We start from the raw sequence: 27,852 nt of genomic DNA on the forward strand, positions 1-27,852 counted from the left end.
ATTATACACTATACCATTCAAAGCTTGGAGTCATATTTTTTGGGGGGAAAGAAATTATAGAAATTAATACTTTTATTTCGCAAGGATGCTTTAAATTGATCAAAGGTGTTGATAAAGACATTTATTACAAAAGATTTCTATTTCAGATAAATGCTGTTCTTCTGAACTTTATATTCATCATAGAAACCTGAAAAAAATCTACTCGGCTGTTTTCAACATAATAATAATAATAAAAGTTTCAAATCATAATATAAGATTTATTTCTGAAGGATCATGTGAATGGAATAATAAATATTCAGCTTTGAAATCACAGAAATAAACTGCATGTTCAAATAGAAAACAGTAATTTTGAATAGTCAAAATTTCTCAAAATGTTACTGTTTTGCTATACTTTGGCTTAAATAAATGCAGTCTTGATGAGCGGAAAAGACTTCTTCAAAAACATAATAAACATATACTGTTCAAAAACTTTTGATGTAGTGTAGTTTTATTCTTGAATATGTTTATATTCAAAATTTTGTAGTTGTTAGATACATTGACAGTCGACATTTATTTTTAGATCATTTTAGAATGCGTAAGAACCACATTGTCAAGTTTATTTTTAAATATTTTTTGTATTATTATTTATACATATATCAGTATTATCATGTTGGAAACAACTCCATACCTTTGTTCTCCACGTCCCAGAAAAGCCCAGGGTGACTGTAGCATGTTTTATCTGAGATCATAACAAAAGGTAAGTTAAAAAATTCCGACTACAAAGAACAAACAGATGACAATGCAGAAAAGTCGAGCCTTTAGTTGTGGGTGGGTCAGGAGATCGATTAGCCACGCCCCCCAGAGCGCTGATTGGCCTCCAAATTTCGCGGACTTTGACACGAGGAAACCTAAAAGAAACTTTACACAGAAAGAAATTTGGGGTGAAGCATTAATCATATTTGTAAAGGTAAGCAGAAGGTGTTTTCCATTATACGTTTAACATGTCTATATAGATAAACATTGTTTAAAACGTAGCTAACGTAAAACAGAGTTTTGAAGTAACTGTTAGTGGATCAAATCAAAACCTTGTGACTGCATGTGCTGCACATTCTCGGCCGATGAACACAGTGCTACATGTCGTTTGTGAGTCAAAGAATCACAGCGTTTCCAACTGTTTATTATTAAGTAAGCTTTTGTCATTTAGCCACACGTCGTTTGATATGCAAGTTACAGGATGCATTTCGCGGGAAAAAATGTAACCCTAAACGCAGTAGTTCCGGTTTATTTGTCACTCTATAGATGCGAATCTTATTTTACCTTCAAAGTTTTCGACAAGACGTGGAAAAGCTTTCCTTCGTATTCTGTCAGAAGCGTGCTCTGCACTGGTAGCTGGGGTTGCATCATTTGATTGACAGCTCAGCGGTGTTATTTAAGGGTTATTTATATACTATAACAGAATTTATTAACATTCTTAATTTTATTTTTTATATTTTCAAGTTGAGTCTTAGTAATTTTGTTTTGTGCTTTTGTCATTTTTATTATTTTGTTTGTTAAATCTGTTTACCTTCATTTTATGTAGTTTTAGTAATTTTAGAACTTAGTACTTAAGTATTTTCGTGCAATATTTTATTTCAGCGTTATTTGATTAAAAAATACGTTTTTTAATAGATTTTGTTTTAGTTAATAACAATACTGCAGCAATGTGCACTACACCGCTGATCACTGTATGACTTTAAGCATAACGCAGTAGATAAAGAACAATAAACAATATACTGTTTGCGTTTGAACCAAGAATATCTTCCTTTAGAGTTAAAGAGCTCAAATTAAGTATATTAATGTTTTTATTAACAAATTTGACTCGACCACAAAGCCAGTCGTAATGGTAATTTTTTTTTTTTAAGATTTATTAATCTTTTTTTTTTTTAAGATTATGATTTATACAACATCTGAAAGCTTTCCACTGATGTATGGTTTGTTAGGATAGGACAATATTTGGCAGAGACACAACTATTTGAAAATCTAGATCTAAATATTGAGGGGGGGGAAATAATCTAAATATTGAGAAAATTGTCATTAAAATGTTCTTAAGTTCTTAGCAATGCATATTACTAATCAAAAAGTAAGTTTTGATGTATTTACAGTGGGAAATTTACCAAATATCTTCATGGAACATGATCTCTACCTAATATCGTAATCATTTTTTGGCATACTTTTATACTGATTGATACTTTTGACCCATAGAATGCATTTTTGGCTATTGCTACAAATACAACCATGCTATTTAAGACTGGTTTTGTGGTCCAGGGTCACAATTATGTAACCCAGTGTATACAGTATGTTATGCATATGTGGGTCTTCTCACATTTAACTATAATTTTTTTCCCTCTTCAAGATCAACTATGGCTCAAATCAACGGCCATAACAATAAAACATGGGAATCTCATAACAAGATGATGCTGGAACCTCTGAGCACAAATGATCCTGAGGTAAGTGTGATTTTTATATATACAACCAGCCTCAAGATTGTATTATTGTGAATCCATGCAGTGAACCATGAGTGATATTCTGCTCTGCAAGAGGGTAAAAACCTTTTGTTTTGACTTGTTCTGGAGGTTGTGATGAAATCATGTCTCCTAGACTCTGATCTGCCGTGTGACCCAACAGCTTTAGAGTTGCTGTGTTCAACTGGAGTGTTTTATATCAAATCAATGCTTATTTATAGCATTTCTGTATGCACTAGGTCTTTAACATCATAAAGAAGGAAAAGAAGCGGCAGACGTATGGATTAGAGCTCATTGCCTCTGAGAACTTCACTAGTCGGGCTGTTTTGGAGGCTCTGGGTTCCTGCATGAACAACAAGTATTCTGAAGGTTATCCTGGTCAGAGGTGATTATTGTGCAATGACATTTTATGCGGTTACATTACAATTTTATGTTGTTGCATTTGCCAATAAAATTAGTATTGTGCAGACTTTGCACTTAGCTTTTGCTCTTATGCATTTAAAATTCTTCTGTTAAATGTCAAACGTTGTTATTAGATATTATGGAGGCACGGAGCATGTCGATGAATTGGAGCGTTTGTGTCAGGAAAGAGCTCTCAAGGTATACGGGCTCGACCCGGAGAAATGGGGAGTGAATGTTCAGCCGTACTCTGGTAGGTTTGTTTTTGTGTCACTAGACCGCTGCCGTAAGAGATGATGTAACATATGAAACATTAACTCAAGCGTTGTGTCGTTTTTCCCCCCTTAGGGTCACCTGCAAACTTCGCTGTATACACTGCCATCGTGGAACCTCATGGGCGTATCATGGGCCTTGATCTTCCTGATGGCGGCCATCTGACCCACGGCTTCATGACTGACAAAAAGAAAATCTCAGCTACTTCTATTTTCTTCGAGTCTATGCCGTATAAGGTGACCTTGTGATTAACTAACATTGTGGTGAACTCTAAACTGATGTAATGGAAAAAATGACATTTTGTAATTTGGCTAGAAGGTGATTGTTATGTAATTTTGGGTTAAACTTTAAATGATTTTTTTTCTCAGTTACATAATGGAGTAATGGAGACAATACAGTACATAATGGCAAACATATTACCACTGTACTATTGAACTTTTATATCTGTACAAGTAACATGGGCAGAATTGGCAGCATGTGGACTAATTTGGTGAATGACACCTTTACTATTCAAACATTTTGAAATTTGAAACCGCAATTTGGTGCACTCTTAATTGATGATTTTAGTTTCCAATGGATAAATCTGCCAGACAGCTTGTTTAGAGTAAATACTAGGGCACAGAAAACCCTAATGCTGAGACATCACCGGTATATTATCCACTTCAATGTGGAAGTAAGCCTATGGGTGAGACTTCCAGTTCATTCGCCGCTATGAGTAATAACGGGAAGAATAACAATATGCAGTAAACAGTAAAACTGTTTGCACTACAAACCAGTGTGTTCATAATTAAGATAATACATTAAAATAATATGGTAAGACACAATCATTTTTAATATCAAGCAGCAAAATGAGCTGTTTTGTACAGCTAAAAATAGCTGGACACAGATGAGACCGGAAGCTACACCCATAACATTTACAAATGGGGGCAAAAATAAGGTGGATACCTGTATTCCTTTTTTAAATGTATTTTTTTTTTTTTTTTTTTTTTTTTGTCCAGGTCAATCCAGAAACTGGATACATTGATTATGACAGACTTCAGGAAAATGCTCGTCTCTTCCACCCAAGACTAATCATTGCAGGTCAGTGCTGTTTCTAAGGAAGTCTGATGATTTTTTTTTTAAGTACAGTATGTAAAGCATTAATCGTTTTAGTTGTTGATCGACAAATTTAAATCTTACTTGAAATCCCTTTTTTCTTTACTTGTTTTTTTTCCCCCACCAATTTGACAGTTTAGATTTGTTTGTCCTTTTTTGTGCAATGTTTTTCTCTTTATTTTTAAGCCGCGACTACCGACCACCCTGCTTGTACTATGACTGAACATCAATGGACAAGTTTATATTGTTTGTTTCTGAGAATTTATGTCTTTACCAGATGAAAATGGCGGACTACCAAATTATTGTTATGAAAAATAATGCTTGGAGAAACATTTTATTCGTTATGTGTCTGCCATATACTTCACTGGAAATTCTGTATCATAGCAACCACAGCGTCTCAAAAAAAAAACGCTTGCCATTTTCAGATGGCTAAAAATGCTTTGGTGGACACGTAGCCTTACTTTTGTTACATTTTTATTCAGCACTTTGTGTTGTTTTCATACATGTTGTTTTAATGGTGCTTCATCATTCTTTTTTTTTTTTAAAAGGAAAAAAAAAGATTGTAAAGAATTACACAAACTGGTTTTATGAAGGTTATAATTAAATTTGATAACAACCAATTACACCTGAAAGTTAAAATCTTAATTTTTTTTAATTTAGTATTTTTTTCTATCAAATATGTGTTTGTTTGGGTTTTTTTTAAATGAAACGGTAAATATTTATTTGTATATTTTATTTAATTCTAATGTTAAAGGAGAAGTTCACTTACAGAACAAAAAATTACAGATAATGTACTCACCCCCTTGTCATCCAAGATGTTTGTCTTTCTTTCTTCAGTCATAACGAAATTGTTTTTTGAGGAAAACATTTCAGGATTTCTCTCCACACAGTGGACTTGTATGGTGCCCCCAAATTTGAACTTCCAAAATGTAGTTTAAATGCAGCTTCAAATGGCTCTAAACGATCCCAGCCGAGGAAGAAGGGTTTTATCTAGCGAAAAGATCGGTTATTTTCTTTTAAAAATTTACAATTTATATACTTTTTAACCTCAAACGCTCGACTTGTCTAGTTCTGCGTGAGCTCTCTGTGTTCTGGTTCATGACAGTTAGGGTATGTCAAAAAACTCCCATCTCATTTTCTTCTCCAACTTCAAAATCATCCTACATAGCTTTTACCTTTTTTTTGTAAAGGGTATTTAACCAGTTTTGCACGTTTACTTTGTAAACACTGGGTCGGTACTTCTGCAGCGATGTAGGACGATTTTGAAGCTGGCGTTGACATTTTCAGAACATTTGAACATTCCCCATTTCTGTTAGTAATCAATCAGACAAACAACTTCACAACATTAGCTGAGTCAGTGCTGCTCTGATGGGCTGGCTGGAGAAAAAAAGTGTTTCAACATCAAAAGAAATGACATTTCATTTCTTTCACAACCTTTAACATTTCTTTGTACCATTTTGAAGGCACCAGCTGTTATTCCCGAAACCTGGACTACAGTCGCCTGAGGAAGATTGCAGATGAGAATGGAGCGTATCTTCTGGCAGACATGGCTCACATCAGCGGTTTGATCGCAGCAGGAGTCGTTCCATCTCCGTTTGAATACTGTGACATTGTTTCCACCACCACCCATAAGACCTTGAGGGGCTGCAGGGCAGGAGTCATTTTCTTTAGGAAGGGTGAGTTCAGTGTAAATCGACATGGTAAATCTAGGCCATTGACAGTGCTGTCATGACACACTTTCGAATTTCAGGAGTTCGTAGTGTTGATGCAAAAACGGGCAAGGAGACCCTGTATAACCTGGAGAGTCTGATTAACCAGGCAGTGTTTCCTGGACTGCAGGGCGGCCCTCACAACCATGCCATTGCAGGTAAGAGCTGATGTCCTATGAGTGTTTAGATGAGATAAGACAAATTAAGATTAAATTACACTTAATCATTTAGCAGATACTTTTTTCCAAAGCAACTTTGGAGCAATCAAACCAAGATGAGGAGTTTAGATAAGTTTGCATTTACACTAGGAATTATGATTAATCCATGGTCTATTAATTAATGTTTAATGTAAACATTTAATTTAACAGTTAAACAGCTTTACACAAATTAATTTAATATTATACATAGTCTAAATGTAATAAAGTTTTATTTAAACCGCAAATATTTATTAATTGTAAATTACATAATTTAAATTGTTTATTAATTGTTTATTAATATTATCACTACTAAAATTACTAAATTGTATGACAGTTGGTTATTAATATTTATGAAAATGGACAAAACACATACCAAAATATGTGCATTATTTAAATCAAACAATAAATATTTATTATTTATTAATAATTTAAGTTATTTACATCTATTAATATTATTACTTTTAAAAAATGACATTCAATTTTATGATTGTTGATTGTTAATATTCCTGTTAACTGTCATCCTTAAACTGAGTTCAGATTTTTTCTACCCAGTCTGTGCATTGTTAAAATTCAGCCTTAAATATTTTTTAGTTATATATGAAATTATTTACATACAAAAACAATAATTACATTTCTACCTTTCTGACAATTTCTACCAGTTATGTGGTTCATTTTATTTGTTTAAATACATTTCCAAAAATATTGTTGATTTGATTGCACAGATACTATTTCAACTGACTTTAACTGAAAATGTAATGTTTACTGTTGTCCTTTTGCATTATCGACACACTATTTTCCTATGTAATACTGTGAAGTTGCTTTGATACATACTGTATTGTTAAAAGTGCTAAATAAATAAAGGTGACTCGACTTGACTTTGATTGTTTGATGTGATGCACAGGGGTTGCTGTTGCATTGAAGCAGGCTCTGACTCCAGAGTTCAAGACCTATCAATTGCAAGTTCTGGCAAATTGCAGAGCTTTAGGAGCCACCCTCATGGAGAAGGGTTACAAAGTTGTTACAGGTGAGTTTCTTAAGGATTTAGGTATAAATATAGGTAAATGAAATCATTGGCGTGACAGAGATTGGATATAGTTGCAGCTGTATTCACTTTATCATTTGTTTTTATATTTAGGCGGCTCAGATAATCATCTCATCTTGGTTGATCTGCGTTCAAATGGAACTGATGGAGGAAGAGCAGAGAAAGTACTGGAGGCTTGTGCCATTGCCTGCAACAAGAACACCTGCCCAGGTGCATTGAAAATAATCAATCAATAACAGCCACAGTTGAGGTCAAAAGTTTATATACACCTTGCAGAATCTGCAAAATGTTAATTTTTTTTTTTTTTTTACAAAAATAAGAGGGATCATACAAAATTCGTGTTATTTTTTTTTTAATTTAGAACTGACCTGAATAATATTTCACAAAAAATGTTTACATATAGTCCACAAGAGAAAATAGTTGAATTTATAAAAATGTTCTAAAGTTTACATGCACATGCATGTGTTTTTTCCTGAATGATCCACAGCTGTGTTTTTTGTTTAGTGATAGTTGTTCATGAGTCCCTTGTTTGTTCTGAACAGTTAAACTTCCCACTTTTCTTCAGAAAAATCCTTCAGGTCCCACAAATTCTTTGGTTTTTCAGCATTTTTGTATATTTGAACCCTTTCCAACAATGACTGTATGATTTTGAGATCCATCTTTTCACACTGAGGACAACTGAGGGACTCATATGCAACTATTACAGAAGGTTCAAATGCTCACTTATGCTCCAGAAGGAAACACGATGCATTAAAGGAGGAATCCACTTCCAGAACAGCAATTTACAGATAATGTACTCACCCCTTTGTCATCCAAGATGTTCATGTCTTTCTTTCTTCAGTCGTAAAGAAATTGTTTTTTTGAGGGAAACATTTCAGGGTTTTTCTCCATATAATGGACTGATATGGTGCCCCGATTTTGAACTTCCAAAATGCAGTTTAAATGCGGCTTCAAACGATCCCAAATGCTGTTGTAAACAATCCCAGCTGTGGAAGAAGGGTCTTATCTAGTGAAACGATAGGTTATTTTCATAAAAATAATACAATTTATATACTTTTTAATGTCAAACGTTCGTCTTGTCCTGCTCTCCCTGAACTCTGTATTCTGACTGAAGTTAGGGTATGTCAAAAAACTTAAGGGTGTTTGATCTTCTTTGCATGTTCACCTGGCAAAGACTGGGTTGGAGCTTCTGCAGTGATGTAGGGTGATTTTTGAAATCATTTTTGAAGTTGACGGAGAAAATACAAGAGTTTTTCGACATACCCTAACTGTCTTGAGTCAGAATACACAGAGGCACCATATCAGTCCTTTATATGGAGAAAAATCCTGAAATGTTTTCCTCAAAAAACACCATTTCTTTATGACTGAAGAAAGACAGACATGAACATCTTGGATGACAAGAGGGTGAGGTGAGTACATTATCTATAAATTGTTGTTCTGGACTTCTCCTATAAGAGCCGGGGGGTGAAAACTTTTGAACAGAATGAAGATGTGTACATTTTTCTTATTTTGCCAAAATATGACTTTTTTTTTTCCCATTTAGTCCTGCCCTTCAGAAGCTACAGAAGTTACTTACATGTTTTCTAGAAGACAAAATAAGTTAAATTTACTGTGATCTTCAAATTTCAAAAGTTTTCACCCCCTATTATTTTCTCTTGTGGACTATATGTAAACGTCTTTTTTGTGAAATATCATATTCGGTTCAATCCTAAATTAAAAAAAATAACATGCGTTTTGTATGATCCCTTTTATTTTAAGGTATTTAAGAGGTAAACTTTCAACTTTTGACTTGTCCTTTACAATGACTTTGATCATGTTCAACATCTTTTTACTACAACAATCTAACCCGTTATTCCATTGTTCCTTTTTCCAAACTTTGTAATGAAGGTGATAAAAGTGCCTTGCGCCCCAGCGGCCTTCGTTTAGGCTCTCCGGCTCTTACATCTCGAGGACTATTGGAGGATGATTTCCGTAAGGTGGCCGAGTTCATTCACCGGGGTGAGTTTTATGCAATAATGCAACATTAAAGAATATTGTACATTTATATTACAAATGACAACATGCGTATATTGTGCCCTTAGGCATCGAGTTAACATTGGAGATCCAAAGAAACATGAATCCTAAAGCAACTTTGAAGGAGTTTAAAGATGAACTGGCTCAAAACGAGAAGTACAAACTGAAAACGAACGAAATTCGAAAGGAAGTCGAAGACTTTGCTGGAAAGTTTCCAATGCCTGGGTTGCCAGAGTTATAATTATTGTCATTCTCACTATTTGCTTTTCCGGAAATAAAGATTTCTGTTGATTTAAAGGGCACAAAGGCTTGAATACCACTCAGCAATCTTCATGCACCTCAATGAGATGATCAAATGATCTGTTTTTGATCTCACACATTTAATTGGTTTCTGTACGGTGTTTCTAGTCTTTCATATCCGTGGTTAAACCCACTGTGGAAAAAGCTTCGTAGTCTATAAAAAGTTTTACTGTGCACTTAAACAAATCAACAAAGAAGAAAGAAAATAACCAGCTGGCACAATGAATTTGTACATGCAGTGCAAATAAAGCTGGAACATTCTAAATGTGAACATGTGACTGGACCTTTTTCTTGCTGAAAATGTGTAAAACGTACTCCTCACTGTAACTATTTAGTCTAATAAGTTTACATATGGAAGTCATTACAAATTCAGAATGAGACACATCATGTGCTTGCTTTACTATATAACAAAGGATAGTATGTTTTTGCTGAAGACAAGACAAAGATTGTTTTGGCATGCCATTGAATAATGATGCAAAACAGCTAAATCAGAAATAATTTAATTCAATTGAAGGCAGAGAAATTTCACAGTGGGCAGCAACTCAAAGCACACAGATGACCCTCAAAATTTACTCGACTTAACATCCATAAATATTTTACCATGAAGAGCATACCTCACAATACTGTCTTAAAATAGATTTGTGAAAAGTGGCAACAAAAATGCATGATTTAGACAAGTTACAGCAAACAAGATTTGTTCAGAAACAGCAAAAAGAAACAACCTGCTTAGAAGTTAATGTGCGTATAATGGTATGGCTTATTCTCAATTTACATTCAACAGACTCTGCAATTAAATGCTGAAAAATCTGTCTCTGACAAACCGTTACCAAGGCCAATAATAACTGGGTAGCCAAAACAACTTGATATTAAGACACACTTGCGATTAGAAACAGCGGTGGCAGTCAAGATCTGTAATTTTGGACTACAACTGCTGTCATGCAGTAGTGGGAATAACAATTACAGACAATGGATTTTGGCAACAACCACCATTACCGTTCATTTCACATCACAGCAACAGCCATTAGAATGAAGGGCCACTTCATCCACAGTTACTCATGCTGACGTTGCTTGCACACAACTTAGACAACAATTTTATATCCATTTTAAATATATCGAGAAAGGCTGAATAGTACAACACATGAGATACAATGGAAGTGTCCACAAATTGCCACCATATGTTGCCGTCGTTACATTTTTGTGTTCTTCGAACATGCAGAAAATTGTGTAACAGTTCTTCACGATGTGACATTTTACATGCAGTACATTCGTTCATCTTATCACACGATTACGCTGAAACACCAAGGGCAGTTGTCTCCATTTTTGTTTGTTTAACAATGCCTTTTGTTTTTGTATTATAAAAAAATGATTCAGTTTTCCTCTCAGATTTAATGTCCACAAGAGGGCAGGAAAAATTATACATCTCAGGCTCTATTATTAATCAGTTTAGTGTATTTCTCAAGCCTAGAAAGCAAGTTTTAAAAGCTAATTACTGACCAATCCATTTATTACCATCCCATTTTTTTTTTTGCTAATTTACAGTTGAGGTCAAAAGTTTACAAGTTAGGAGAAACTGCAAAATGTTAATTGCTTTATCAAAATAGGAGGGATCATACAAAATGCATATAATTTTTTTTATTTAGTACTGACCTAAATAATATATTTCACATGAAAGACGTCTACATACTAGTGCACAAAAGAAAATAATAGTTGAATTTAAATAATAGTTTAAATGACCCCGTTCAAAAGTTTACATACGCTTGATTCTTAATACTGTGTTGTTACCTGAATGACCCACAGCTGTGTTCTTCAGAAAAATCAGGTCCCACAAATTCTTTGGCTTTTCAGCATTTTGAACACTTTCCAACAATGGCTGTATGATTTTGAGATACGAAGAGATTTTGAGATATCAAATGCTCACTGACGCTTCAGAAGGAAACACAAAAATTTTTGGAATTTGAAGATCAGGGTAAATGTAAATTATTTTGTCTTCAGTAAGTATATTCTGTAACTTCTGAAGGGCAGTGCTAAATGAAAAAAATATGATATCATGCAAAATAAGAAAAACGTACACTATCCAAAAGTTTTCACCCCCTGGCTTTTAATGCATAGTGTTTCCTTTTGAAGCATCAGTAAACCTTCTGTAATAGCTGCATATGATTCTGAAAAGATGGATCTCAAAATCATACAGTCATTGCTGGAAAGGGTTCAAATACACAAAAACTTTGAAAAATTAAAGAATTTGTGGGATCTGAAGGATTTTTCTGAAGAACAGTGGGCTGTTTAACTGTTCAGGACAAACAAGAGACTCATTAACAACTAACACTAACAACTATCACTATCACTTAAAAGTTTCTCTTAAAAATGTTTCACAGTATTAGGAAACAAGCGCATGTAAACTTTTGAACAGGGTAATTTTTTTATAAACAACTATTATTTTCTCTTGTGGACTATATGTAAATGTCTTTTATGTGAAATAACTAATTCAGGTCAGTACTAAAAAAAAATAAAAAAATAAAGCATTTTGTATGATCCCTCTTATTTTGGATAAAATAATGAACATTTTGCAGATTCTGCAAGGTGTATGTAAAATTTTGACCTCAACTGTAAAAAAATGTTAATGCATTTTATAAAAGATGCATAGTGAGGAGGATGTGTATTATAAAAAAAAAACTGTTCTGTTGCCATTTAAGATGCTTATAATTTTCATGCAGCAACAGCTGCTTTCCTTGTGAAGACAAATAAGCATTAATTATTAAATGGGATATAAGCACTAGATTAATTAAATGGTGATTAGAGACTCTCCTGCTGCTGTTCCTGTGTAGCTGTAGCTGTCAATGAAAACAAGCATGTGACTACACATATTTAAATGAGTGGTTTCACACGGCCTCTTTTAAAACAAGTCGACTTGTGTTTGAACGACAGTGAAATTTTGCTTTTGTAAGGTCTTTAGACCACAAGAGGAACCATTTTCTCCATTTTACAGAAAATGGTTTGCCAATATGCAACAAAAAGTCAAAACCACATTTTGTAACACCAGACGTTCAACCTGCCGCTTCCTGGAATGCCATGAAGAAAAAATAAAAAATAAATAGGTGATTACATTCAATACATTTGGTCTCCTGATTTCATCGGGGTTAATGCTGAACAGATAGTGGGCACATTCAGATTTTGTACAAATAGCTGGTGGTGTAATTAAAACAAAAAGACGGGTTGACCCCCTTCGGGGACCCCTGGATGTAATGCTGCTTGATGAGCTCACTCAGGTACTGGACGATTTTGCTCTCCTCCACAGTGTAGCCGAGCTGCAACAAGAAGTTAGTCCTGCGCGACGTTACCGAGCCCTGGTCGTTGATGTCCATGGGAAGGTGAATGTGATGGCAGAATGTGTAAAGGAAGGCCTTGGCTGTGAGCTGAGTCAACATACCCTGAACATGGAGGAAGTAGGTACTGCCGCGTTTGATTTGAGTCCTGTGGTCTGCCAAATGGTTTATTAGTGTTCCTTTGTACGGCGGACACCGGAGGGTTTTGCTGTCACAGTCCAAAATGCTTATGTAACGGCTGTATCGATTCAAAGAGTGGAGAATGCTGGATCCAGCCGGAGAGGCAGCCCTAGGAAAAAAAAAAAAAAAAAAAAAAGAGGAAATGCCAAAAATAATGAAACTCTGCACTTTTGGTCACTGATTTAAAGCACTGCAAGCAGAATAACTATCTCTGACTACTTTTGAAACTATGATACTGAGATATTGATTGACTTAAGGTCAGCTTTTCTTGAAGGGTTTGTTCAGCCAAAAACAAAAATTCTGTCATTAATTACCCTCGTGTCGTTCCAAACCCGTAAGACCTTTGTCCGTATTCGGAACACAAATTACGATATTTTTGATGAAATCTGAGAACTTTCTGACCCTCCATAGACAGTAAGGGTAGTACCATGTTCAAGGCCCAGAAAGGTACCAAGAACATCAACAATTGTTGAATAAATTTGTTATTTTTGTTTGTTTGTTGTTGTTGTTTTTTTTGCACACAAAAGTATTCTCGTAGCTTCATAAAATTACGATTATTTTGTCGATGTTTTTGGTACCTTTCTAGGCCTTGAACATGGCACTACCCTCGCTGTCTATGGAGGGTCAGAAAGCTCTTCGATTTTATCCAAAATCTTAATTTGTGTTCCGAAGACGAACGGGTCTCATGGGTTTGGAATGACATGAGGGTGAGTAATTAATCACAGCATTTTCATTTTTGGGTGAACTACCCCTTTAACATACCTCTGCAATCCAATAAGCTTCCATCTCTGCAGGTCGGTTAGCTGAAATGGCGATGAAAGCCACGGTTGGACGGTTTCACCGTACTTTCCGAGATTAGGAACGAAAATGAACAAAGCATTGACCAGCTTCCTCACCGTGCCTTCATCCACCCCTAAAATAACAAGCGTTCGCCCACTCATAAGGCAGAAAATGGCTTGCTGAGCGAATGGATATTGCCTGATGAATCGAAGAGCGCTGTGTCCAGCTTTCTTCTTTTGCTTTAGGGTCAACGTACTGCCGTAGGTGAACGGAGACACGGCTCTATCGGAGCTGGTGGAGGCGCTCATGAAGCTTGTACTATCAGAAACATCTTCGATATTAATTTTCGCCACCTCCTCAGAAAGAACAGTAGCGTTTAGATCGGAGAAAGTCAGTCCCATGTTTGGACTCTCGGAGTCCTCCAAAATGTAGTCCACCTGTAAGGCAGGGTCTCCTTGAAGAAGAGACAGAGGTTCTTGGTTCACCACTGTGTCGCCACAGCACTCCTGAGCGAGCTCAGGTAGAGGTTCGTCAAAAATGAAACCGTCCTGTCCAATACAGCACGCTGCATCCATCGGGACTAGATTCCCATCAGACGTCCTCGGTGGGACGGCGATAGACCTGGATGCATTTTCACATGGTGATGCAATGGATATCTTGCTCTTTCTCTCGAGACCATCAAAGAAATTCGCCTGTAGGCTGGAAGGACTAACACTTCCAAAAGCTTCAATGCTCTTGTCGCTACTAAAACTCCCTTTGGTCTCCGTGTCGGCGGCCTCTGAGGTTTCCTGCGTAATGTCAGATGTACTAGACTCAGGAGGGCCTTCCATAGACTCCACACCTGGCTTAATGTGATCTACATCTATGCAGGTGGTGTATGAATCGATACTCATCGGCTCGCCAGAAAAATTCAGAACGGGGACAGTTGGATTGTTGGAAGAAATATTGAAGTTCTTTGAGGTTCCTTCGTATTCTCGATCACGTTCAGCTTCGAAGAGAAAACTAGTAACTTTCTGTTTGTTTAGAAGAGCCCTGTCGATCTGGCTAGTGTAAATAAAGCATAGATCTCCCCGGAATGACTTCTCAATTACGTTTAGTTGCTCTAGAGTTTGGTGAAAAAAGCTGGCGTCGCAAAGCTCTTCCATTGTTTTCAAGCGTTTGTCAAAGCATTTTGCAGATTTGGCCTTAATGAGCTGAGGCGTGTAAGAGGACTTTCTACTATCGCTTTCGGTTTCCACAGTCTTGTCTGCAGTGTCAGAATGATTAAAATTTAATGTGTCATCTATCACATGAACGTCAGCCGGTTTCTCTGTCTCACGTTGAACGAAATCCACATCTTTCTTTTTCCTGTAGGGATAAGATGTGATTTGCCTCAGCAGATCTTTGTGTTCATAAATGGACTTCTCCACATTTGCCAATTCATTCGCCTTCTCAATAGCTTGGGTGGAATAACAGCCATTGTTCATTTTCTGCAGCTCGGTCTCTTTGTGCAACACCGATCTGGTGTACTCCAAGTCTTTTAGTTTCTTTTCCAGCTCATTTGCGAAAGCTCTCCTGTTGCCTGATTTTAGAAATTCGGACGCCTTGGAAAACTCAGCAGACAGTTCTTGAAACTGATGCATGATCTTCCGTTCGTCTGCGGAAATGTAGGCCATGCAAAAGGGCCGTACAAATCCGCGAGCCTCCAAATCGTACAGCGTCAGATGATGGACGTACGCAAACGCCCCTTCCTTGGAATCGCCCAGAACGACTTTTGAGTCCTCCACAAAATTAAGCTTTGGGTAGTTACTGCCAGGAGGGTGTCCAACAAAGGACGCCTGGTAGTCCACAGACATGATGCGAAGCGAGAAGTAGTTAAGGTCAAACGTCCCACACACTTTGGGATCATTGGGAATGGTGAGTAAAGGCTGTGGACCAACCTGTTCCGAAAATTCAGAGATGAGTATGAAATCTTTCGGGAATTTCGCATAGGATGTCTTCGTCCAGGGATTTGCATTGGCAGCGTGAGCAAACAAAGGCACAGAAAACTCCTCTGGAAGCGAGCACGGGTCCGAGAACGAGTCCCCAAAGTCATCTTCTTTGGTAAAAGCCACCACATCTGGTGAGCCAATCATGTTCTCGGAGTATATAGAGAGACATCAGCAGAAACACCCATCCATGCTCAGGTTCTCAACAGCTGAAAGCATAATAGTTCACACAGACGTCATTTGAAAAACACAAATCGTAAATAGGCTGTGCACTGAGGACTCTTTCTCTCTTTGCAGCAGGGCTGGTTAGTGCACTGAGGCAGATCACGATCTGATATACATGAGCTTGAAGACGATGCTCTCCAGCCTGACAGAGCTTGGACGTCACCTGCCATAAATCTCACACATCTATCAATCGTCGCCGCTTGTATAAACCGCTTTATAATAAGACAAATCTAAACGAAGACACCGCTGTTTGAACGTATTCCAGCTGCTCAATAAACTGACATCCTACAACAGCAGCCATATTTAAACGATCGTAACCTACCCATGTGACTATCCTGACTAGGAAGTAGCTATGTTTCCAAAACTAGTGAGCTGACTAGCTAGACAGCAGTTTGAACATTCTAGTCAGCTCTTATGATGCCGCCTAGGTAGGAATGTTGCTAGTTTTGAGACACGGGCAGTGCATGTGTTATGATGCGTTGTGCGGCTGTTCAAGGGGAGAAATTATATTCGTTTCGACTCGTTATTTTATACACATGCAAATTCACTATTTTAGCTTGTTATTTATTTTTAGTTAATTACGTTTCGTTGGGAAAACACAGCACAGCGTTCAAACCAGACGCTAACGCATTGCTTTACGGTATTTTTACGACATTTCTCGTCAGGCGCCCGAATTGGAAGTTTTTGCACAGTTGATTCATCTGCTCCTGTGTTCACACTTTTCGTTTACGCGTTTTATCTCAGTTGACTTATAGGTTATCAAGGTTTTATGCTATTTAGCAAGCTGTTGTTTTGACGTAATGTCCAAAGTGTACAGTGATCATGCGCCGCTAGATCACAGTTATGAACGTTTTGTTTAGATCACTGAGAGGGACCATTGACAGTCGACTTTCTAGGCAAATATCTGTAAGCATGATTAGACGTACACAGATTAAGAAAGTGCTCTGTGTTGCTGAGAAAAACGATGCAGCTAAGGGCATAGCAGAGATCATGTCAAATGGGAGATCGAGAAGAGTGAGTGTTACTTTGAGCTATAATGTCAGATCTTATAGTTATTATTTTTATGTGTATACCCTGGTGAAAAAACCCAGCATGTTGTTTTTATGTGTATGTAATAATGATTTTCACTAGTAATGTTTTTTTTTCCTGACAGAGAGAGGGCTACTCTGTTTACAACAAAATATATGAGTACGAATACAACCTGTTTGGTCAAGTAAGTGCTTTTTTAGTTAATTAATGAAAAAGATGTATATGGAGTTTGGAGATGTCTTGAAAGAAATATGTCTTTTTCCACAAATGTTGTATGTATGTAATATTACAGTAAGTGCAGTTCTAGTAACTGTGTCAGAGAGTTTTGGAGTATTTTTCCTCTCCCCAAATATGTCACTACTAAAACACAGTGATATATAACTGAATAACTGAATGAAGAAGGGTTATATTGACCTATTAATATTTTGCTTACATCTTCCTTGTAAATATATTATTTTCTATGTAATTAAAACTTTTTTAGAAGGAAATCAATAACATTTACAATATTAACAATATTTCAAGTGTGACGTCTGAAATTTGTTGTATTTTGAATCCAAAAAAGTAGATCATACTGATTTTAAGCTTAAGGATTCATTAGTTTGAATATACATTGAACCAAAAACTGTCATAACATCTTACTTGATAATTTAGTATACCTCATTTTTGACAAAACATCCCACGTTTGGTCACGACAGCACATTTTCAGTAGTGACAGTAATGTTTTGTCAGCGACCACATCGCATTACAGAATTTTAATCCACATATTGAAATTGCATAACTGTACAAAAATGTTGTTTATTTCACCCCAAATAGAAGATTATGTGTTCCCTTTGATGACATGTTTCGGTCGTGACAGTTACAAAATGTTTTGTTTCGATAATGACAATTTTAGATACTTTTGAAGCTAGCTCAAAGGTGTTAGCTGGCACAGTTCAGAACAGTTATGTGCATATAAAACCTAAATGTTATGGAATAACTCACAAAAAAGTGTGTTTAATTATAGAAAAATGATGTTTGGTAGTGACATTCTTTAAAGTTACACCCAGATTTTTCATACTTTTGAACAAGTTTACCTCAGAATGTTGAGGCCTATATACGCACCATGTAGCTATGAAAGAAAGAGACACAAATATATCCTGATCATGAATGTAGGGGTGTAGATAAAATCAGTCTCAGTCAGTGGAATAAAACATAGACTGTTTCGGTCGTGACATGAATTTTTTTTTTTTTTACACAAAGTTTCATAATTTAGAAAGAATTTCTAAACTTTCAAAAAAAATTTAAAAAATTAAAAAAGATATATTTTTTAAAAACACCAATGGAATAAAATACAAAAATTATTTCAATACCATTTTCATAAGTTGAAATTTAGGGCTTAGTGTTCAGGACAGCCACGTCCCAACTGCAAGTATCCAATAAATTATGATTTTATATATATTAAGCTTACTGATGTTTTAAATATTATTGTGGGTTTCAATGAAAATGATCTTAGTAAATATCTAAGATTTGAATACTTAAATGCTTTTTAAATGTGTTTTTATATTCTTTATTTGATCATAGTGTTTGTTTGTTCACAGAATGTAACTGTAAGCATGACATCTGTGTCAGGACATCTCTTGGGTCTTGAATTCAAAGCTCCTTTTCAGAAATGGTAAAAGGTTATATTTGTTCATATCTCTCAGTTTAAATATTCAGTTTAAATATGTAAACTTAATCATGTGGTCTGTTTCACAGGCATAGTTGTAATCCAGTCCTGTTGTTTGATGCTGAGGTGGAAAAGTACTGCCCTGAGAACTTTATACCGATCAAAGTATTCATTTTCATTCATTTACGTATATTTGGTTTTAGAATACGTGCTTGTATTTTAGACTTTAATGTATGTGTTTACATTATCCAGAGGACTTTGGAGAGAGAGGTGAGACAGTGTCAAGCTCTGGTCGTTTGGACTGATTGTGACAGAGAAGGAGAAAATATCGGCTTTGAGATCATTGATGTCTGCAAAGCAGGTACGTTTAGTGCATCAGTGGTTCTTGTTATTTATTGCACTAGTGCTGTATATTTCTAACATGTTTTTAACATGTGATATCTTTTAATTAAGTGAAGCCAAATGTTCAGGTCTTCCGTGCGCGCTTCTCTGAGATCACCCCAAACTCCATAAGGAGAGCCTGTGAGACCCTTACTGAGCCGGATATCAACGTCAGTGATGCAGTGGATGTGAGACAGGAGCTGGATCTCCGCATCGGTAGGTATTTCAAAATAAATGAAGACATAAACACAAACTATTGTCTTTTAGACAATGTTTAGTGTATGTACATTGTGTTCCATCAGGGGCATCATTTACCAGGTTCCAGACATTACGCTTGCAGAAGATATTCCCAGAATCTCTCTCCGATCAGCTCATCAGTTATGGCAGTTGTCAGTTCCCCACCCTTGGCTTTGTAGTAGAGCGGTTTAAAGCCATTCAAGCCTTCGTCCCTGAAACTTTCTTTAAAATCAAAGGTAATTGGTTGTTTTCACTTCATATTTAATATTTTTTAACCAAATGCAACAAGTGCTTTGCAGTGTTGTCTTATACTCTTTATTGTCTGTATGTGAAATTTCTGTTTGATAGTTGTCCATGAGCCTAATGAAGAGGAATCGGTAGAATTCAGCTGGAAAAGACATCGTCTTTTCAATCACACTGCATGCCTTGTGCTGTACCAGATGTGCATGGAGGTGTGTGCTTCTACTTATTTTGTAAAAGCTTTTTAATCTATTTTTAAAACACTAGCTTTTTATGTATTACACAGTAAGCGGTATAGGTTATTATTGTGCCATCATAAGTAAAGTTTCCTGTGTTTGGTTTTAATCTTTGTTTAGGATCCCATGGCGAAAGTGATATCTGTAACAAGTAAACCGAAAAGCAAATGGCGACCGTTACCTCTTGACACTGTGGTAAGTAATTTAGAATTTGACAAAATTTCTAAAAAAAAAGAAAAAACAAAAAAAAAGAAAATATGGACTAAAGTATGTGGAAATCACATCCATACACTAAAATGTTTAAGTTTAAGATCTTTTGAATGTTTTTAAAAAAGTCTGTTATGCATTTATTTGACCAAAAATACAGTAAAAACAATATTCTAAAATATTGCAGTTTAAGATAACTGTTTTCTAGTTTAATCTGTTTTAAATTGTATTTTATACCTTTATTCTTACTGACCCCAGACCTTTGAACAGTAGTGTATTTTTGGTCATATACATTTGTGGACAAGATGGTCAATATGAATGAATTTGGCAGTTTTGCAATAACAATATACACTACCATTCAAAAGTTTTTGAACAGTAAGATTTTTAATGTTTTTTTTTCTTCTGCTCACCAAGCCTGCATTTATTTGATCCAAAATACAGCAAAATTTTTAAAATATTTTTAATAATTTAAAATAATTACTTTTTATGTATATTTTTTAAAATGTAATTTATTCCTGTGATTTAAAATCTGAATTTTCAGCATCATTACTCCAGTCTTTAGTGTCACATGATCCTTCAGACATCATCCTAATATGCTGATTTGCTGCTCAAAAAACATTTATTATTATTATTATTATTATTATTATTATGATGTTGAAGTACAGCTGAGTGATTTTTTTTTTTTTTTCAGGTTTCTATGATGAATAGTAAGTTCAGAAGAACAGCATTTATCTATAACTTATTTCTATGATTTCTTTCCCAAACAAAAAAAAATCTTGGACAGCAAATCAGCGTGTAAGAATGATTTCTGAAGGATCATGTGACACTGAAGACTGAAGTAATGGTGCTGAAAATTCAGCTTTGATCACAGGAATAAATTACTTTTTAAAATATATTCAAATAGAAAACAGTTATTTTAAATAGTAAAAAATATTTTACAATTTTACTGTTTTTGCTGTATTTTGGATCAAATAATAATTTTAAAAACATTAAAAATCTTACTGTTCAAAAACTGTTCAAAAACTGGTAGTGTACACAATGGCCATTAGCTGCTTAAGTTATTTCTTGTAATTTCATGACCATAATCACCCAAAAATGAGGAGTGCTGCTGAACTGAATGAGTTAAGTGGATCATTGAAAAATGTAATATATTTGTTAATATGTCTCTTTTTTTATTCAGGAACTTGAAAAACTGGCTTCAAGAAAACTGAGGATAAGTGCCAAAGAAACCATGAAAATCGCAGAAAAGCTGTACACACAAGGGTATGTTAACAGTTATTTCTTCCACATGTCTGTGGTCTACAGCATGCCTGTTGTGTCCCTTCACAAATCATCCTTTATGTTTCCTTCCAGGTTTATCAGTTATCCTCGTACTGAGACCAACATGTTTCCACAGAACCTGAACCTTACCATGCTGGTTGAGCAACAGACACAAGACAACGAATGGGGAAATTTTGCTCAGCGCATTTTGGAAAGCGGTGGGCCCACACCTCGAAATGGAAACAAATCAGATCAGGCCCACCCCCCCATTCACCCCACCAAATACACCAACAGTTTACAGGTGAGCAACATCTCCGTTAGGACCATCATTACTGGTACCAACTTACACAAAGACAGTGTTTAATTATATTTCCTCCTTTTAAAGGGAAATGAAAAGCGGCTGTATGAGTTCATTGTACGTCACTTCCTAGCCTGTTGCTCCAAAGATGCTCAGGGTCAAGAGGTGACGGTTGAAATTGAAATAGCTGAAGAGAGATTCTCTGCTAGTGGATTGACGATCATTGCACGCAATTATCTGGAAGTGTACCCCTATGACAAGTGGTACAATAAGGTGAATACTGCTCAAAACATGACATTTTATAGCTAAGCATATTGAGTTCAGTTTTAGGTTAAAGAGATAGGTCACCCAAAAATGAAAATTCTGTCATTAATTACTCATCCTCATGTCGTTCCAAACCCATAAGTCCTTCATTGATCTTCAGAACACAAATTAAGATATTTTTAATGAGATCCTAGAGCATTCTGACCCTGCGTAGACAGCAACACAACTGATAGGTTCAAGACCCAGAAAGGTAGTAAGAACATCATTAAAATAGTCCATGTGACATCAGTGCTTCAACCGTAATGTTATAAAACTACAAAAATTCTTTTTGTGCACAAAGAAAAAAAAAATATTATTCAACAATTTTTTTTCTTTTCCGTGTCAGTCTTCACATTGCGTTTACATGAGTACCAAGTACCAAGTAAAGCATGCATTAGGTGCTGCTGATGCGAGAGCCAATGTTCATTTTTGGGTGAACTATCCCTTTAAGAAACCATGTGATCATAGAAATGTGGACATATATATTGCCCAAACATTTTTTTTGGCCTGATTGTGTTTGAAATTGTCACACCAGTTTGTTCTTCAGTTCCACTTAAAGTATATTAGGCATTATATATCTTTTTTTTTTTTTCAAAAGGTTATTCCATTATACACGGCTGACACCACATTCCAGCCCACAGCAATTGAGATGGTGGAAGGACAGACCAGTCCACCACAGCTTCTGACAGAGGCCGATTTGATATCGCTCATGGAGAAACATGGCATTGGTACTGAAACCTATCAGTCCAGTTTTGTACCTTGTATATTTGACATCATTTGTGACCCTGGACCAAAAAAACGGTCATAATGGTCAATTTTTTGAAATTGAGATGTATACATTATCTGAAAGCTGAATAAATAAGCTTTCTATTGATGTATGTATGTTTGTTAGTATAGGACAATATTTGGCCGAAATACAACTATTTGAACTATCTGGAATCTGAGGGTGCAAAAAAAAATCTAAATATTGAGAAAATTGCCTTTAAAGTTCAAATTATGTCCTTAGCAATGCATATTACTAATCGAAAATTAAGTTTTGATATATTTAAGGTATGAAATTTACATGGGACATGGAACATGATCTTTACTTAATATCCTAATGATTTTTGGCATAAAAGAAAAATCAATAATTTGCACCCATACATTGTATTGCTGACTATTGCTACAAATATACCCATGCTACTTTCGACTGGTTTTGTGGTCCAGGGTCACATTTGTGAATAAAGTTAGTTATGTGACACTCAACTTGAATTGTCGCTGCAGGTACCGATGCAACACATGCTGAACACATTGAGACCATAAAGAGCCGCATGTACGTGGGTCTGACGGCTGACCAGAGGTTCCTTCCTGGAGAACTTGGCATGGGTCTGGTTGAAGGTAACAAGATCAGTGTATCAGTAGTACTGAAGTCTTTAAAGAATGATTTAATGTCTGTGATTTGTTTGAAATTGGGTGTCGCATTGTTTTAGGGTATAACTCAATGGGATATGAGATGTCTAAACCAGACTTGAGAGCGGAGCTGGAGGCCGACCTTAAACTTGTGTCAGAGGGCCGAAAGGACAAAGCTTCTGTCCTCAGTTATCATGTGGCAAAATACAAGGCTGTTTTTATAGAGTCCGTGAGGAAGGCAAAAAAGTGAGTCTGAATGTAGCATCACTTCTTTTCAGTAAGGTCAACAAAACATACAGCTCTACTTTGATTTGATCCAAATTGAATTGAGTATTGCTCCAACTTGAATTGTCATATTGTCTGCAGATTGGATGAGGCTTTGTCCAATTATCTGGGCCCTGCTCAGGAAATTACTGAACAGGAGCAAGGAGAAATGGAGATACCATTACCAGTACGAAAGTGTCCTCAGTGTAACCGTGACATGGTGCTAAAAAAGAAGAAAGACAGCACAGGGTGAGACAACACTATGTGTTAATCTAACTGAAATAGATTGTAGTCTATTAATTAATTTTTTTGCACCTCCACTTCTGATCACCTTTTTTATGTCACACTTTGCAGGATGTTTCTTTCATGTATGGGATATCCAGCTTGTAAAGCAGCCGTGTGGTTTCCAGACACAGTTCTGGAGGTCAGCAGAGACGAGAGTGTCTGTCCAACTTGCCGTCCACCTCCAGTGCATATGTAAGGATTCATTTTAAATGAGAAGTTCACTTCCAGAATCAAAATTTACATTTACTCAACCCCTTGTCATCTAAGATGTTTATGTCTTTCTTTTTATGTTTTTTGAGGAAAACATTTTTCCTGAAATTTCCTGAAGTTATTTTCTGAAAAAGAAAATGGACAATTTGTATACTTTTTCACCTCAAATGCTTGTCTTGTCTAGCTCTGCGTGAACTAAGTGTATTCCGGTTCAATACAGAAAAATCTTCTCCTCCAACTTCAAAATTGTCCTACATGGCTGCAGAAGTACTGACCCAGTGTTCACAAAGTGAATGTGCAAAGAAGATCAAAAACCCTTTACCAAAAAAGTTAAAACAGTGATGTAGAATGATTTTGAAATTGGAGAAGAAAATAAGATGGGAGTTTTACGACCTACCCTAACTGTAATGACCCGGATTACACCGAGTTCACGCAGAGCTAGACAAGACGAGAATTTGAGGTTAAAAAGTATATAGATTGTAATTTTTTTTAATACCCGAACTTTTTACTAGGTAAGACCGTTCTCCCTTGGCTGGGATCATTTAGAGCCTTTTGAAGCTGCATTTAAACTGAATTTTGGACGTTCAAACTCACAGTCTCCATAGAAGTCCACTATATGGAGATAATTCCTGAAATGTTTTCCTTAAAAAACATAATTTCTTTATGACTGAAAAAGAAAGACATGAACATCTTGGATGACAAGGGGTGAATAAATTCTGCCAGACCCATAAAATTTGCAAATAAGAAAAATAAAGTGGATATTAATTGTGTAAATTAACTCAAATTGCAAAATCATTTTTGTCAGTACCATGAACAAACATGAATAATCAACATACAACAATATATTTGTGACCCCGGACTAGAAAACCAGTCATAAGGTATGTTTGTAGCAATAGCCTACCACATTGAATTTCCTACCACAAATACATCAAAACTTAATTTTCTATTAGTAATATGGATTGCTAAGAACTTCATTTTGACAACTTTAAAGGTGATTTTCTCAATATTTCGAATTCAGATTATTTAGAATTCAGATTTTCAAATAGTTGTATGTCAGCCAAATATTGGCCTATCATAATGGAAAGCTTATTTATTCAGCTTTCAGGTGATGTATAAATCTCAATATAAAAAGTTTACCTATATGGCTGCTTTTGTGGTCCAGGGTCACATTTATAAATTAATAATAAATGCTAACAAATTGTTGTTCATTTGTTAGTTCATGATTTCTACTGTATTAACTAATGTGAACAAATTTGCAAAATCATGGACACTAAGGTTAGTGTATTAACAGAATAAATGCTGCTTTTATTCATTGTTTTACTCATAAAATCCTCAACAGGCTGAAGTTTAAATTCAAGAGGGGAAGTTTGCCACCTATGATGCCTCTTGAATTTGTTGGATGCATCGGTGGATGTGACGAGACTCTCAGAGAGGTCTTAAACTTAAAATATATCCGAGGAGGAGAAGCAGATTCTGGCTCTCGGGCACATACCGGCTCTGGATCAAACCAGCATCATGTACCTAGAACCAACTCAGCACCGCCATCCAGGGTGGAGAACATTAGACCTCCAGCACCCAGAGCCAACGGTAACCGTCCCCCAGCCAGTCTGCCACCTCCACGGGCAGCACAACCACCAGCTTCAGCCCAGGGTGGGGACATTGTGTGTAACTGTGGCCAGGAAGCCATTCTTCTCACTGTACGCAAAGAAGGTCCCAATCAAGGCCGTCAGTTTTACAAGTGTAACACAGGAGACTGTAAATTCTTCCTGTGGGCTGATCAGCCAGCTGAGCAGGCAGCGCCTGGAGGGAGCAGAGGACCCCTCAGTCAGAATTCGCAACCTCCCAGGCCCTCAATTGGCTTTGGGAACATACCTCAGCAGAGGCAAAACAACAGAGCACCTGGAGGTGATGATGGGGAAACTATGTGTAACTGTAATGAGCCTGCAGTGACCAGGACCGTCATGAAAGATGGGCCAAACAAAGGACGAATGTTCCATACCTGTGGGAAACCACGTGATCAGCAGTGTGGGTTCTTCCAGTGGGCGAACGAAAATGTGGCTCCAGGTATAATGCCTGTGTATAATGCTTTTGCACTGAAAAATATTATCAGAATATCTTGAACAGGATCAATCATACGTACACTACCAGTTTTTGAACAGTAAGAACAGTTTTTTTCTATTTGGATATATTTTAAAATGTAATTTATTCTTGTAATCAAAGCTAAATTTTCAGCATCATTACTCAAGACTTCAGTGTCACATGATCCTTCAGAAATCATTGTAATATGCTGATTTGCTGTTCAAGAAACATTTATTTTTATTATTATTATCATCAATATTTAAAACAGTTGACTACATTTTCAGACTACAAAGCTTTTGTGACATTATACACTATACAATTCAAAAGCTTGGAGTCAGTATTTTTTATAGGGGGGAAAGAAATTATAGAAATGAATACCTTTATTTAGCAAGGATGCTTTTATTTGATCAAAAGTGACACTAAAGACATTTATAATGTTATAAAAGATTTCTATTTTAGATAAATGCTGTTCTTGTGAACTTTCTATTCATCAAAGAAACCTAAAAAAAATCTGCTGAGCTGTTTTTAACATAATGAATGTTTTTTGAGCAGCAAATCAGAATATTAAAATGATTTCTGAAGGATCATGTGACTGGAATAAATTACAAAAATAATAAATTACATTTTAATATATATTCAATTAGAAAGCAGTTATTTTAAATGATACAGTTTTAAATGGTGTTTTTGCTGTACTTTAGATCAAATAAATACAGGCTTGGTGAGCAGAAGAGACTAATTTAAAAAATGTAAAATCTTTCTGTTCAAAAACTTTTAACTGGTAGTGTAGAGTGCTGTTCAAATATTTGGAGTCAGTAACATTTTTAGAAATTAATTTAGTACTAAGTATTAATAGGAAAGAAATTAATACTTTTATTCAGCAATTGATCAAAATGACAGTAAAGACTAGAATAATTATTCTGAAAATTCAGCTTTTTATTTTACATTTTAAAACACATTAAAATAAGGTGTGATATTTTGTCAGTCGCTTGGATTCTGTTTATGTCAGTTTGTGCTGCAAAATCCAGTCCACAAATTAAACATGAGGTTTGTTCCAACTGGCTTTGAGCTACATTTTGTGGAGGTAGAAAATAACAGCTAGGCATAGTTTTACATGGGTTCAAAGATATGTAAATTTCAGTTGGCAGTAGGTTCTTCAATATTATCTTTTTTGCTAATAATTTCCATCTCATGCCTCTTTTTCAGCCACAGGTTTCTCTGGAGGAAATGGTGCCAGACATCCCGGGAACAAAAAGCCCAGCACTACCTCCAACAAACCTCCAGCCGCCAAAAGGCAAAGAACCTGTGGATTATGTCATGAGCCGGGTCACACACGGGTCACCTGTCCACAGGGCAGATGAAAATAAATGGTTCCTGTAATTTTTGCAAAATGAAAAATATGTGTGTAAATAAAATGAATCTTATCATATGTATAGTTATTTTTTTATATGTATAATAAATGGTATTGTGTAAAATAAAGTTATTTTAAGTTAAACATTACTTTTTTGTGTGTTGTCATGTATTCTCATGAGTAAAATTTTTACATATTGCATGACCTACGGTAGTATTACACAGTCTGACATTTACTGTATGCTACATGTAAAATGTTGACCTGAAAGGAAAAGGTTTATCATAGTATTTTACTAAATTATCATAATTGGACACTTTTTACATTATGGTGTCATTACAGTGAGTAGTTTAAGAGTGAGTAATACTAAAAAACATGTTTTTATGCAAGTTTTTCCTCTTATTAGTCCTATGGTAATTGTGTTAGTGTAATTATTATACAATACCAGTTTTTAGACAGTATTT

At 35.7% G+C, this 27,852-nt stretch overlaps 3 protein-coding genes across 4 annotated transcripts; 2 read left to right on the top strand and 1 right to left on the bottom strand.

Moving 5' to 3' along the window:
- The first annotated feature begins 802 nt into the window (after positions 1–802).
- On the top strand, positions 803–9,779 carry shmt1 (serine hydroxymethyltransferase 1 (soluble)). Of its 2 annotated transcripts, none has more exons than XM_051106552.1 (12): positions 803–946; positions 2,372–2,465; positions 2,720–2,865; positions 3,017–3,132; positions 3,228–3,388; positions 4,151–4,232; positions 5,711–5,923; positions 5,998–6,114; positions 7,055–7,177; positions 7,289–7,405; positions 9,083–9,193; positions 9,277–9,779. In XM_051106552.1, the coding sequence occupies exons 2-12, from the start codon at positions 2,379–2,381 to the stop codon at positions 9,447–9,449; spliced, it is 1,446 nt and encodes a 481-aa protein (XP_050962509.1). In that variant the 5' UTR covers positions 803–946; positions 2,372–2,378; the 3' UTR covers positions 9,450–9,779. The 2 variants fall into 2 exon arrangements, with proteins under 2 accessions (XP_050962509.1, XP_050962508.1); XM_051106551.1 differs by lacking the exon at positions 803–946 and adding an exon at positions 1,061–1,122.
- Positions 9,780–9,992: 213 nt separating this feature from the next.
- Positions 9,993–16,367, bottom strand: smcr8a (Smith-Magenis syndrome chromosome region, candidate 8a). The gene is made up of 2 exons (XM_051105944.1): positions 13,771–16,367; positions 9,993–13,117 (listed from the first exon to the last, which is right to left on the bottom strand). The coding sequence occupies exons 1-2, from the start codon at positions 15,900–15,902 to the stop codon at positions 12,670–12,672; spliced, it is 2,580 nt and encodes an 859-aa protein (XP_050961901.1). The 5' UTR covers positions 15,903–16,367; the 3' UTR covers positions 9,993–12,669.
- A 116-nt stretch (positions 16,368–16,483) lies between these two features.
- Positions 16,484–27,540, top strand: top3a (DNA topoisomerase III alpha). The gene is made up of 19 exons (XM_051105943.1): positions 16,484–16,994; positions 17,134–17,193; positions 18,587–18,660; positions 18,744–18,819; positions 18,907–19,015; positions 19,108–19,251; positions 19,338–19,508; positions 19,621–19,724; positions 19,869–19,943; positions 21,136–21,218; positions 21,309–21,516; positions 21,601–21,786; positions 22,415–22,544; positions 23,080–23,193; positions 23,286–23,451; positions 23,572–23,718; positions 23,824–23,946; positions 25,304–26,028; positions 27,247–27,540. Exons 1-19 carry the CDS (start codon positions 16,824–16,826, stop codon positions 27,399–27,401), a joined length of 3,021 nt encoding a protein of 1,006 aa, XP_050961900.1. The 5' UTR covers positions 16,484–16,823; the 3' UTR covers positions 27,402–27,540.
- Positions 27,541–27,852: the final 312 nt, after the last annotated feature.

Source organism: Labeo rohita, chromosome 3 (genome assembly GCF_022985175.1).
Source record: "Labeo rohita strain BAU-BD-2019 chromosome 3, IGBB_LRoh.1.0, whole genome shotgun sequence".
Classification (NCBI taxonomy): domain Eukaryota; kingdom Metazoa; phylum Chordata; class Actinopteri; order Cypriniformes; family Cyprinidae; genus Labeo; species Labeo rohita.